The sequence below is a fragment of the Crotalus tigris genome, unplaced genomic scaffold (assembly GCF_016545835.1).
Source record: "Crotalus tigris isolate CLP2741 ecotype Arizona unplaced genomic scaffold, ASM1654583v1 scf7180000018155.2402879, whole genome shotgun sequence".
Lineage (NCBI taxonomy): Eukaryota > Metazoa > Chordata > Lepidosauria > Squamata > Viperidae > Crotalus > Crotalus tigris.
Genome location: NW_024096851.1, coordinates 1,812,807 through 1,826,544, shown reverse-complemented (window position 1 = coordinate 1,826,544; position 13,738 = coordinate 1,812,807). Strand labels below are relative to the sequence as shown.

Below are 13,738 nucleotides of genomic sequence, written 5' to 3'. Positions count from 1 at the left end.
GGGTGCCTGTGGGGACCTGGGCAGGAGTGGGATAGATCTGAGGGTCTCTGGCAGAAGGGGGTGGGACTAGGGCAAGTGCCAAGGCATGGTCCACTGAAGGAGCCTCACTGTTCCTCTCAGGCCATGCGGAGGACGGGGCTTATGGAGCTAAGACTGAATGCATTTCAGCATAGATGGCCACCACAAAATTGTACATTGGCTCCCAATTGGCTTGGGCCAGGGCTAAGGCAGAGGGGGCCGTTCCCTCATAGTTTCCAGGATGGCTTCGCGGGCCACATGAAACCACTTTGTGGGCCGCATCCGGCCCCCGGGCCTTGTGTTTGACATGTCTGGGATATGTGATAGGAGTAACAAGCCAATAGTATAGCACACAATGGCCAGTTTCAATCACTAGCACCTTCACATAAACAAAATGAGGGACATATAGTAGATTATGGCTAAAAGTTTTAGCTGAACACTGGAAATATGCTGCCAGATGATTATCGTGATCATTTCAGTTTTTACCTTCCCTTTCCATCTCGGTATCATTTATCAATCGGAGGAAAAGCAAGCTAGGAAAAAGCATGGAGAGCATGGCAGCTGGAATTCTCTCCAGCCTCCTAAACATCAGTAATTATAGGAGGATCTGCATTTTCTTCTGTGTATCAAAGTACTACATTGCACCTGCAAGTCCTTGCCCAACCGCCTTCCTCTTAGGAACACCCTGGAGGATTATATTCTTTTCTTCTGCAGACTTTTCAGAACCATTTCAGTCAACTTTTTCCTTCCCTCCCCAATAGTAAATTTTGCTGTATTTCATTCATCTTTCGTAGAGTTTTGTTTATGAACCCAGAGCCCCTTTGTATAATTTCTTTCCAAAATTCTGCTGGGTTGAAAAAAAATGATAACTATCAACAATTGCAGCGAAAATAATCAACTGGTGTAAAAACCTTGGCTGGAAAGGAAGGAACCATAATTACTGGGACAGAACCGATGCATCAGTAATCTGGAAGCATATGTCTTGTTTCAGCTGCCTCAGAATTTTACAAAGCTTTTCTAGCATCCTTTTCAATTCATCTTGCTCTTTTAGGGCCTCTGACCACAAGATGACTATTAAGCATCCAAACTTATTCTGAACTTTATTAAAAATGCAGCCTGATTTTTTTTTGGGGGGGGTGACCTTAATGGAATATAAGGACAAAAGAAATAGTACTCCACAGTCTAATGGACTGCTGTAACCTTATAAATGTCATGAGGATTGCCAATAGAGGTGTCAAAGCAAGAACAACTCTTCAAAGAACTTCGAGGTATTGTTTACCTTAAAGCAGTGGTTCTCAACCTTTTTAATGCCGCGACCCCAACTGGTCGTAAGTCGAGGACTACTCAACCAGTCGTAAGTCGAGGACTACTCAACTGGTGCAGCACCGTTTGCAGAATGGGACTTTTGGCGGGCTCAGCAGGGCAGAGACAGCCTGGACAATTCCTATTGGCTTTTGAAAGCCAATAGAATTAGACTCTATTCAAGAGAGTCTATTCTATTGGCTTTCAAAAGCCAATAGAATAAAAGGGAGTAGCACAGCTAAGGAAAAGGGGGGAAAAATGGCGGACTGGGTTGTTTGGCGACCCCGTGAAATGGTCGTTTAACTCCAAATGGGGTCCTGACCCACAGGTTGAGAACCACTGCCTTAAAGATTCTTGAAAGTAAACAATGCCTAGAAGTTCGTTGAAGAGTTTCATCTGTCAGAACCATGACAAGAGGCTTATCTCCCTGATAATCTTATGGACAAATACATCCCTTTCTGTCATTATAGGCAGTCCTCGACATACAATCACAAATGGGATCAGAACTTCTATCATAAAGTGGCTCACTAAACGGTTAAGTGAGTCAGACTCGATTTTACAACCTTTTTTTGCCACTGTAAGCGAATCACCACAGTCGTTAAGCGGGTATATGTTAAGCAAATCTGGCTTCTCCCGTTGACTTTGCTCCCCTTCCCCCCTCCCCCCGGAAGATTATAAATGGTGATCAAATGACCCCAAGATGTTGCAACCATCATACATACATGCCAGTTGTCAAGTGCCCAAACTAGATCACCTGACTCTGGGGACGCTGTGATGATTATAAGTACAAGGATCACTTTTTAAAGCACGTCATACAGCTAAAGTGATAGTGAATGGAGATTATACTGAGAGCTTTGAGACAAGAAAAGGTACGAGACAAGGGTGTCCACTATCTCCATTATTGTTTATCTTTACTTTGGAAGTACTAAACAGAAGGATAAGACAGGACACAGAAATTAAAGGATTGAAAATAAAAGATGAAACATGTAAGTTACAAGCATTTGCTGATGATTTAGTGTTTATCTTGGAAGAACCTTTAGAGATGATTCCTAATCTATGGGGAAAGATAGAAAAATATGGAGAAATGGCAGGACTAAAAATAAATAAAGAAAAAACTAAAGTAATAGTAAAGAACTTCACAGATAAACAAAAAAGGCAAATATTAGAGAAAACAGAAGTACAAATAGTGAAAAAAGTTAAATTTTTAGGTATTCATCTTTCGGCTAAGTGTTCGTCAATAAAAGAAGACAATTATATAAAATTATTGAAGCAAATAAAGCTAGACTTGGAAAGATGGAAAAATCTGCAGCTGTCAATATTAGGAAGAATTGCTACAGTAAAAACGAATCTGTTGCCGAAGATTTTATTTCTATTTCAAACGATTCCGATAAAATTAGAGAGAAAATTCTTTCAGGATTTAAATTCATTGGTTTTGAACTTTATTTGGCAGGGGGAAAAAGCTAGAATTAAAATGAAAACATTACAAGATGCTAAGGAAAATGGAGGTTTTGGGTTGCCAGAATGGACGTTGTATTACCAAGCATCTATGTTAACATGGGTGAAAGAGTGGATAACACTTAGAAATAAAAGGTTTTGTATTTAGAGGGACATGATTTACAATTGGGGTGGCATGCTTTCTTATGGTACGGGAAAAATAAAGTCCATAAGTACTTTCAAAATCATTTTATAAGAAATGCCTTGTCAACAGTATGGGGAAAAATTAAAGCTAAAATATATTTAAAAATTCCAAGATGGTTATCAACGATAGAGGCATTTATACATCCAAACTTGGTAGACTTTGAAAAAATATGGACATATAAAAATATTCTAGATATTGATGGGAAATTAAAATCTAAACAAGAACTGGAAAATCAGGGAATTAACTTGTCCTGGTGGGCACATTTACAGATACAAAGTAGATATGAAAAAGATGTAAAAAATGTATAGATTTTATAAGGATCAACTGTGTTTGATAAGATTTTGTTAACCTCAGATGAGAAATTAACCAAGAAAATGTATAACTTTTTGTTAATTTTGGATATGGAAAGTGAAAAAGTGAAAGAAACAATGACAAGATGGGCAAAAAGTTTTGGCTATAATATAGAATTAGAAAAATGTCAAATGTTATGGGAGAGAAACTACAAATTAACAATGTCAACCTCATACAAAGAAAATCTGTACAAATGTTTTACAGATGGCACCTGCTGCCAGCAAGATTAGCAAAAATGTTTAAAAATATGTCAGATAGATGTTGAAAATATAAACATAACATAGGCACGTATTATCACATTTGGTGGATATGTGGTAAGGCAAAGGCCTATTGGAGAAAAATACATATGTGGTTAGAAAAAATATTGGGTGAACAACTGGATTTTAAACCTGAACTTTTTTTACTAGGTATTATGCCTGAAAAGACTAATAAGCAGAAATTATATTTAATCTTACACATTACTACAGCAGCGAGAATAATTTTTGCACAATACTGGAAGAATGAAGGACTGCCATCAGAAGAAGAAATAATCAGGAAAAGATTGGAATGTGCAGAGATGGACAGATTAACTATGAGGTTGAAAGATAAAGAAGATACAGACTACTATCAAATTTGGAACCTATTTTATTCTTGGCTAGAGGAAAGAATGAAGGATTAGGAATTGAACATGTATTAGCATAGCAAACTCCAGACAACTTGTTGATTGGAAAAATTAACATATGTTGATGAAAAAAAACCCAATAAAATCTTTACAAATATAAAAAAAATATAAAGCACGTCATAATTTCAAACAGTCATAAACGGAGAACTACTTGTATAGCAAGCAGTAGCCACTTCTAGTATGCTTTAGCAGCTGATCAAATTTATAAATATACCGTGGAAGGATGCTATAACCATACCCTAGATCATTAGAAAAGTAAAAAATTTCAGTGTGATTTAAAAAAAAAAAATTCAATATTAGTACAGAAGCATTCAGGTCTGAATAGGTTACCTAAGAGCTCCTGTTGTGGCTGAACGTGGCTGCCTCTGAAGTTTTAAGGCACGAAGTTGATCTCCCTGAGTCAAGTCACTCTTAGTTTCTGAATCTTCTTCCAAATCATTCTGGAAAACAGAAATAATTTACTTTTTTTTAAAAAAAAATTCGAGAACAAAATCTTTTTTTTTTAATAATTTTTTATTTTTCCAAACTCTCCCCCATACATATACCGTGATATTTATCAGATGTTAACATACATTCTTTTTACATTCATATATAAGATACTTTTAATAAAATGAAATAAATACATACACATGACTTTTGGTGTTGCTCGCCCATTTCCCCTTTCACTGTATCCACACTCCTTCTTCTCTACCTTCTTTCTCCCTTTCTTCTCTTCCCTACTTCCCTCTTCTTCCTCTCCTCTTTCCTTCACCACTCTCCTCCCCTTTCTCCCCACCTCCTCTTCTCCTCCAACCTTCCTACTTCCTTCCCCCCTCCTTTACTCTTTTCTCTCTCCTCTCCTTTCTTCCCTCTCATCCCTCTTCAGATACAATTCAGGGGTAATGTCCGAGCAACTCCTCTCTCCAAATTTCCCTATCTGTATTATATACAATAAGATTAATTTTCTTCAAGAACAAAATCTATGACAGAATAATCATCATAGTTTTTTCTCTCTCTCTCTCATTATTTTGACTCCTGACAACTTATCAAAAGCATTTATCACTATGAAAATATTTTAAGCAAAAAAAGGAATAACACAACCAAGTCAAACTTAACTGTGAATGCGTACACAATATGCTGAAGGGAAATTGTTGGAAAAGAAATAGTTTAATAATAAAACTACTACAAGCAATGGGAAGTTTAACTTGTCCCAGATTTCCATACAGCTGAAGGTCAAAAAGCACAATGTAGCATGAGCACATACATGCTTTCCTTCTTTTAACAGGGTTACTGGTGGGAGGCTGGCCAAGACTTTATAGTTAAGATGGTGACTGTAAGTGGCAAAAAAAAACAGCTATAAGTCCACAGCTGATCACAGAGTTCTGGGTGACCATGGGCCAATCACTTTCTCTTAATCCAAGCTACCCCACCATTTGTATGCCATCTTAAACTTGCAGAAAAATGGTGGGGTATAAATATAAAATAAATTTAATAAATAATCACACCGATTCTTTCCACACCTCTTTAGAATAGCAGGAAAATTTTTAACATTCACAAGTGAGAATATTTTTGCCTTCTACTTCTTTACCTTGCCCCGTGGAGTGAAACCTTTGGCTTAAATTAAACCAAAGTTATATTATGTCAGGAATCAAGTTAAAAAGGAGGAAAATATGTCATCATTGATGTGATGACACTAATTAATTTTCTTAGGAAACACAGTCACCAAAACACCTATTTTAAGACTGTAGTTTTGGCAAAGGGCTATTGAACCTATCATGGTTGCATGGGATACCATTGCGTTCCATCTTGTCCTTTATTCTTTCTTGGCCATGTCCTGCAATTTGCTATTTCAATAATCATACTGACCTCTTTTATTAGAAGGGTTGTAACACAAGTATACCAAATATACAAACATTTTGAATATATTACGCTGTTGTGATAAACTTCAAATATTTTATTTCTGAAATTATTGGCATGTTCTTCGGGTATGATTGGAGATTATTCCAGTGCAATTTTACCTCTATATATTTATCCAAATTTTCAATTCTAGTTGAAGTTCCACTGATAGAAATTTCATCGAAGCTAGATAAAACTTTGCTCAAACTATCTTCATCTACTTCTTTTGTTTTCTGTTTAGTTCGGAATATGTCGCCGTGGATCCACAACATCGACTGTTTTCTGTTCAATAAAACCAGAAATAAAATTAGTACCAGTGATATTGTACTATAGAAGATGAGGCGTGGCTTTCTTTCAAAATATGTGCCTTTTCAATCTTTAAATCTGTGCAATCTCACACAATTATTGGATGATCTAGTTAAGATTTTGGCCCTTATAATTAAAATATTTATCACTAGAGGAGAGCATTTGTAGGTCAGGGTCGAAATAAGAGGTCCTTGGTGCTCTCTGAGCTTGGTTGTTTTCTTGCAGACTTTTTAATTATCCAAATTAGGTGACATCCTCAGATGCAACAATACAATCAAGTTCAGAGAGCACCAAGAACTCCTAAAACATTTATTTTGGATATTCTCTGGCCAGCATTTGGGGATATTGCAGGTAAGAAAATGTCCACTTAGACCAGGGGTATAGGCAACCTTGGCTCTTTTATGACTCATGGACTTCAACTCCCAGAATTCCTGAGCCAAGTTTGCCCACCTGAGTAGACGTTTGAAACTAACACATGAAAGAGATTGTGGTTTGTAAAACCAGCAGTCAACACAACAACTGAATCTTATTTACAAAGCCCATTCTTATAGAAAGGGGGTTTGGTGAGTTAATGGTTAAGGTGCTAGGCTTATCGACTAGAAGTTTGGAGAGACCCAAGTACTATGTGATGGGGTAAGCATCTGTTCTTGCCCCAGCTCCTCCCAACCTAGCAATCTGAAAGCATGCAAACACATGTAGATAAATGGACACTACTTTGGTGAGAAGGTAACAGCGTTTGATGCATCTTGGTGTACAGTCATGCCAGCTACATGACTATGAAAGCATCTTTGGACAATGCTGGCTCTCTTGGTTAGGAAACGGAGATGAGCAACACCCCCTACAGTCAGTCAAGACTGGTAAGGCAAACCTTTACCTTTTTAAAAAATTCTTATAGAGTTAAATATATCAGCAGTGACCCTTTATTTGTTTTCTTCTCTCCTTACATGTATGTGCCCCTCTCATTCATAAGCAATCTTTCCCACCAGTTTTGCCTAACTAGATAATTAAATATGACAGCTGTGGCAGTAGGCAGAAATAAACTGTCACCCCTATATTTAAATTCAGACAAAAATTCCTGTTGGGAGATTAATGACTATGAAATAGAATAGGATTAGAAAGATGAAAACAGTATCCTTGGAAGGAAACTAACATGTAATAAAATTAAATAAGGCAAGCCAAGCTAACTCCTAGAAAAATTTGCTGAATTTGTATCATAAACACATAAATCAGGGGGGGGAAAGTCCTTGCAAGAATCAGTGACGTTTATGCTTGCCTAGAATAATTTTACCCATACATTGGTGGATAGGGATACCTCTTTCAAAGTTAGGTTGGAGAGGTTATTGTTAAGTTGACTTCAAAGATTGTTAGTGGTTGTTAACCCAGAGCAGTATTACCTAATGAGCAACAGTATCACAGTTTTAACTGCAAAGTATTGTATGCCTCAGTCCAATTTTTTTTTTAAAAAAAGAAATCCCACTCTTCTTCCTTAATTATTTTTTAAAATCCACTATGATAACTATCACCAATAACAAAACAAGGGGTCAAGGCAATGAATGTCAAAAAATTAGAGACAAAGGCAGTTTGTAATAGCATAGCAAGGAATATAGAAGAAAACTTCAATACAAAAATCTAACCTATGGCAGAAAAAAAAAGGTTTGGATGGTTAATCTGCAATGCTTGCATACAGGAAACAAACCCATAAATTTCAAATCAATAATGAACCCAAATAATTATTTTTTCACAATTTATCCTGCCTGCTCTTGACTGAAAGTTGCCTTTCTGCTGTGATACTGAGCTTTGCTATTTTAATCTCCATTGGACTGAGAAGATATTGCAAAATTGTCTGCCCTGCTCTCACCAACAGCAACTTGCCGATAGTTCTCTGGAGGAACAAGGCACTAATATAAACCAGCACAGAGAACAGGGTGAACAACTCCCGGAAATCCCTAAACCCTGGCATAACCATCATGAAGCAGTGTCCCCCCCCCAAGCCCCATCTCTGGTCCCTTGTTCCTACAGAGGGCACAAACCACGGGCATAATGCTCTGCATTTGTCACAATGCTACAATGCTGGCTGGGGAATTCTGAGAGTTGAAGCTTGAGGAACACTGGTCTATATTGGTCTATCTATATTGTTCCAAACCATTTCATACATGATCATGTACAAAAAAGAAGAAGAAGGGATGGCTTGTTTCAATAATTATTTTGAAGGAAGGGCGTTTACTGCCTTGTTAAGTATGAAATAATAGGCAATAACACTTGGAACAGTTTGGAGGCATTCCTCACACCTCATGCTTCATTTTATATGGCTCTTAGCAATTCATCCTGAACGAATACTTGGGCAATATTATAATATTATTACAGTATTACAGTACTGGTATAAAATCAGAAAGCCCTGTGCGAATTTCATCCTTGGGTGATGTATTTATAGCATGTATGTGCACCCAGGTCACAAGACATAACTATCAGATGTTCATTGCCACTGCCATATATCCCATAGTGCAAACCAGATGGCTTGATCTGATCCATACCAATTAGCACCACAGATAGGCAACCTTGCTAATTGTCAGCTCTTCCACATCTTTAGCTACTTTTAGCAAAGTTATCCCCTTTATGGATTACTGCCTTGTCGTGGCGAAGGGGCTTGCGTAACTCAATGAAGCTATAAGCTATGCCGTGCAGGGCCACCCAAGACAGACAGGTCATAGCAGAGAGTTCTGACAAAATGTGATCCACTGGAGAAGGAAATGGCAAACCACTCCAGTATCTTTGCCATGAAAACCCCATGGACAGTACTAAAAGGAAAAAAGATATGACACTGGAAGATGAGCCCCTCAGGTCGGAAGGTGTCCAATATGCTACTGGGGAAGAGCAGAGGGCTATACTAGTAGCGCCAGAAAGAATGAAGCAACTGGGCCAAAGCCGAAAGGACGCTCAGCTGTGGATATATTTGGTGGTGAAAGGAAAGTCCAATGCTGTAAAGATTTTTTCTCCATAGGAACCTGGAATGTAAGATCCATGAATCAAGGCAAGCTAGATGTAGTCAAAAAAGAGATGACAAGACTGAACATCGACATCTTAGCAATCAGCGAACTAAAATGGACAGGAATGGGTGAATTTAACTCAGATGACCATCAGGTATACTACTGTGGGCAAGAATCCCTCAGAAGAAATGGAGTAGCCTTCATAGTCAATAAAAGAATAGGAAAAGCAATACTGGGATACAATCCTCAAAATGACAGAATGATCTCTATTCGAATCCAAGGCAAACCATTCAATATCACAGTAGTCCAAATCTATGCCCCAACCACTGCTGCTGAAGAGGATGAAATTGACCGGTTCTATGAAGCCCTACAGCACCTTATAGAATTAACACCAAAAAATGATGTCCTTATCATCATGGGGGATTGGAATGCTAAGGTAGGAAGCCAAAAGATAACCGGAATAACAGGCAAGTTTGGCCTTGGAGTACAAAATGAAGCAGGGCACAGGCTAATAGAATTTTGTCAAGAGAATACGATGGTCATAACAAACACTCTTTTCCAACAACCCAAGAGACGGCTCTACACATGGACATCACCAGACGGTCAACATAGAAATCAGATTGACTATGTGCTCTGCAGCCAAAGATGGAGAAGCTCTATACAGTCAGTAAAAACAAGACCAGGAGCTGACTGTGGCTCAGATCATGAGCTTCTCGTTGCAAAATTTAGGCTTAAATTGAAAAAAGTAGGGAAAAGCACTAGGCCACTCAGGTATGAACTAAATCATATTCCTGATGAATATACAGTAGAGGTGACAAATAGATTTAAGGAACTGGATCTGATAGACAGAGTGCCTGAAGAACTATGGATGGAAGTTCGCAACATTGTACAAGAGGTAGCAACTAAAACCATCCCAAAGAAAAAGAAATGCAAGAAAGCAAAATGGCTGTCTGAGGAAGCTTTGCAAATAGCTGAGGAAAGAAGGGAAGCGAAAGGCAAAGGAGAAAGAGAAAGATACACCCAATTGAATGCAGAATTCCAGAGAATAGCTAGAAGAGATAAGAATGCCTTCTTAAATGAACAGTGCAAAGAAATAGAAGAAAACAACAGAATAGGGAGGACCAGAGATCTCTTCAAGAAAATTGGAGATATGAAGGGAATGTTTCATGCAAAGATGGGCATGATAAAGGACCAAAATGGCAGAGACCTAACAGAGGCAGAAGAGATTAAGAAGAGATGGCAAAACTACACAGAAGAACTATACAAGAATGAGCTTAACATCCCAGATAACCACAATGAGATGGTCATTGACCTCGAACCAGACATCCTAGAATGTGAAGTGAAATGGGCCTTAGAAAATCTGAGCAACAACAAAGCTAGTGGAGGTGACAGTATTCCAGCTGAGCTATTCAAAATCTTAAAAGACGATGCAGTAAAAGTGCTACACTCAATTTGCCAGCAAATTTGGAAAACTCAACAGTGGCCACAGGATTGGAAAAGGTCAGTTTACATTCCAATTCCAAAGAAAGGCAATGCCAAAGAATGTTCAAACTATCGCACCATTGCACTCATTTCACATGCTAGTAAAGTTATGCTTAAAATCCTACAAGCTAGACTCCAGCAGTATGTGGATCGAGAACTACCAGAAGTACAGGCAGGATTTCGAAGAGGCAGAGGAACTAGAGATCAAATTGCCAACATACGCTGGATCATGGAGAAAGCTAGGGAGTTCCAGAAAAACATCTACTTCTGCTTCATTGACTATGCAAAAGCCTTTGATTGTGTGGATCACAACAAATTGTGGCAAGTTCTTAAAGAGATGGGAGTACCAGACCATCTCATTTGTCTCTTGAGAAACCTATATGCGGGTCAAGAAGCAACAGTGAGAACCGAACACGGAACCACTGATTGGTTCAAAATTGGAAAAGGAGTCCGGCAAGGCTGTATACTGTCGCCCTGCCTATTTAACTTATATGCAGAGCACATCATGAGAAAGGCAGGGCTAGATGAATCAAAAGTTGGAATTAAGATTGCCGGGAGAAATATCAACAACCTAAGATATGCAGATGATACCACTCTAATGGCAGAAAGTGAAGAGGAACTAAAGAGCCTCTTGATGCGGGTGAAGAAGGAGAGTGCAAAAGTTGGCTTGAAACTCAACATTAAGAAAACCAAAATCATGGCATCCGGCCCTCTCAATTCCTGGCAAATAGATGGGGAAGAAATGGAGGTAGTGACAGATTTTATTTTTCTGGGCTCCAAGATCACCTCAGATGGGGACTGCAGCCAAGAAATTAAAAGACGCTTGCTCCTGGGGAGGAAAGCTATGGCAAATCTAGACAGCATTCTAAAAAGCAGAGACATCACCCTGCCAACAAAAGTGCGTATAGTCCAGGCCATGGTTTTCCCAGTTGCAATGTATGGCTGTGAAAGTTGGACCATAAGAAAGGCTGAGCGCAAAAGAATTGAGGCCTTTGAACTATGGTGCTGGAGAAGACTCCTGCGAGTCCCTTGGACTGCAAGGCGTTCAAACCGGTCAGTCCTAGAAGAGATCAACCCCGACTGCTCTTTAGAAGGCCAGATCCTGAAGTTGAAACTCAAATACTTTGGCCACCTAATGAGAAGGAAGGACTCACTGGAGAAGGGCCTAATGCTGGGAAAGATTGAGGGCAATAGAAGAAGGGGACGACAGAGAATGAGATGGCTGGATGGAGTCACTGAAGCAGTAGGTGTGAATTTAAATGGACTCCAGAAGATGGTAGAGGACAGGAAGACCTGGAGGAACGTTGTCCATGGGGTCGCGATGGGTCGGACACGACTTCGCAATTAACAACAACAGCAAAGTTAATGAATGCATTTTTTTCTCCTGTTTCTCCAAAGGCAGATGAAAAATATTAGCCGACCTCAAACAAAAGTTGCAGAGTTACAAATGAACTTTAATTAGATCCTGATGCTCTCTTTTGAGGATTAGATTGAGATACAGTTGACAAAAAAAGCACAAAATATTGACAAGGGGAAGTAACTTGTTATGATATGCTCAGGCAACAAAACCAAGAGAAGGGACAAACGTTTTCCAGATACTTAACCGATTCCTGGAACTCTTTTAAAAACGGCATATTGAGACATGAGTAATACAATAAACTGAATAACATAAAACATTACAGTGGCAGTGTAATATTATACACACCTTTTCCAGGACTCATTAAACTGTATAATACAAACAATATACACAGTTTGGTAGAGGGAGTTCCCCAAAAAATTACCATGTTTTGTGGCCTTAATAAATATTTATTAAGCAGTACAGGTGGGGAAAAGAACATATCCTGGAGCATCTATTATATGATTAATGTAGTTCTTATACTTACTCTTCAAGGAAGTGTTGCTGGGGTCCAATAATAGAACCTGGCCGACACATTCGTATCCAGGCAATGGCTTCAGAATGGGTAAATTTATAGTGTTTGATTATGTAACAAGCAATCAGTGTTCCTGTTCTTCCTAGCCCAGCTACATTAATGAAAAAAAGACATAAACATTAAATGTTTAGAGATCCAACAGCTGAATATTTGGCACTGAACAATGCAAAATATATTCTAAATGTTTGTTCCTAGGACTCAAGTTTTACAAAATTCATAGTCAAACGAGACGAGAAATGTCATAGCTCTATTAAAGGAAAAATAACCTGTATATTCTACACAGCTTGATTTATGTTTGTTTTAATCACTGGGGCCTTTTCTATTCCTGATGGGGATAATCTAGAACATTTCACTTCCTTGTTCTACATAACTCAGGTATATTGGGGGTTTTTCTAGTGCTATAAATTAGAACACTGATGGAGCCATAGCTCCTGCTGATTTGACCAAATTGACTCAAGTCCTTTTATTATGATCTTCTGAGGTATATCCATGCACAGAAGATACTTCCAAAATGAAGAAGGTGTACTTTAAGCATTCCAGGCTTTGCCTTGATCCTCCAAGATGTTGATTCGGAAAGATACTTTGATTACTTCTCAAATTATCTTTCCAAGGGGTTGTGTAGCCCTATTTCCTACAAATGTCAAATCAAAAGCATTTGCAGAGCTAGATCTGCATGGCTGGTTCTCAGGTTACAATCATTCATTGATTGAGCATTCAAAGTTAAGATAGCACTGAATGAGGGGGACTTATAATGGGTCTTTGGAGTTCCAATCATTGTAGCTTACCTGCAGTCGCATAATCATGAGTACTTATCACCCAGCTCATGGCTACAATGTTGCAACAAGCCACAGATATGTGATTGCGATTTCCAACTTTCCCTGCCAGCTTCCCACAAGCAAAGTCAATGGGGAAGATGGTAGGTAGTCAGCACTTGTGGCCACATGAGGTTGTTTAACAACTCGAGTGGTCCTCACGTAACAGCGTCACTCAGGATTGCTGGAATTAATATCACTAAGTGACACAGTCACATGATGTCACACTTTACAACTACACACTTTACAATTAGTGGTCCTAATTGCTGTTGTAAACCAAGTACGATCTTAATATTGGTATCTTCCTTTTAATGTGTGGAACCATTTAACAGATGAAGATGTTAGAATATGAATTAAACACAGAGGTGGGATTCAGC

General features: G+C 38.6%; 1 protein-coding gene across 4 annotated transcripts in view; it reads right to left on the bottom strand.

Annotated features, from left to right (window-relative positions):
* The window catches only part of CDC14A (cell division cycle 14A), a 96,760-nt gene that overhangs the window by 29,435 nt on the left and 53,587 nt on the right, over positions 1–13,738 (bottom strand). For all 4 annotated transcript variants that reach the window (XM_039348480.1, XM_039348477.1, XM_039348481.1 and 1 more), the window contains exons 10-12: positions 12,502–12,640; positions 5,969–6,128; positions 4,302–4,411 (exon numbers count right to left, since the gene is read on the bottom strand). In XM_039348480.1, the coding sequence (XP_039204414.1) occupies positions 4,302–4,411; positions 5,969–6,128; positions 12,502–12,640 (409 nt within the window). The remainder of the gene's footprint in view (positions 1–4,301; positions 4,412–5,968; positions 6,129–12,501; positions 12,641–13,738) is intronic.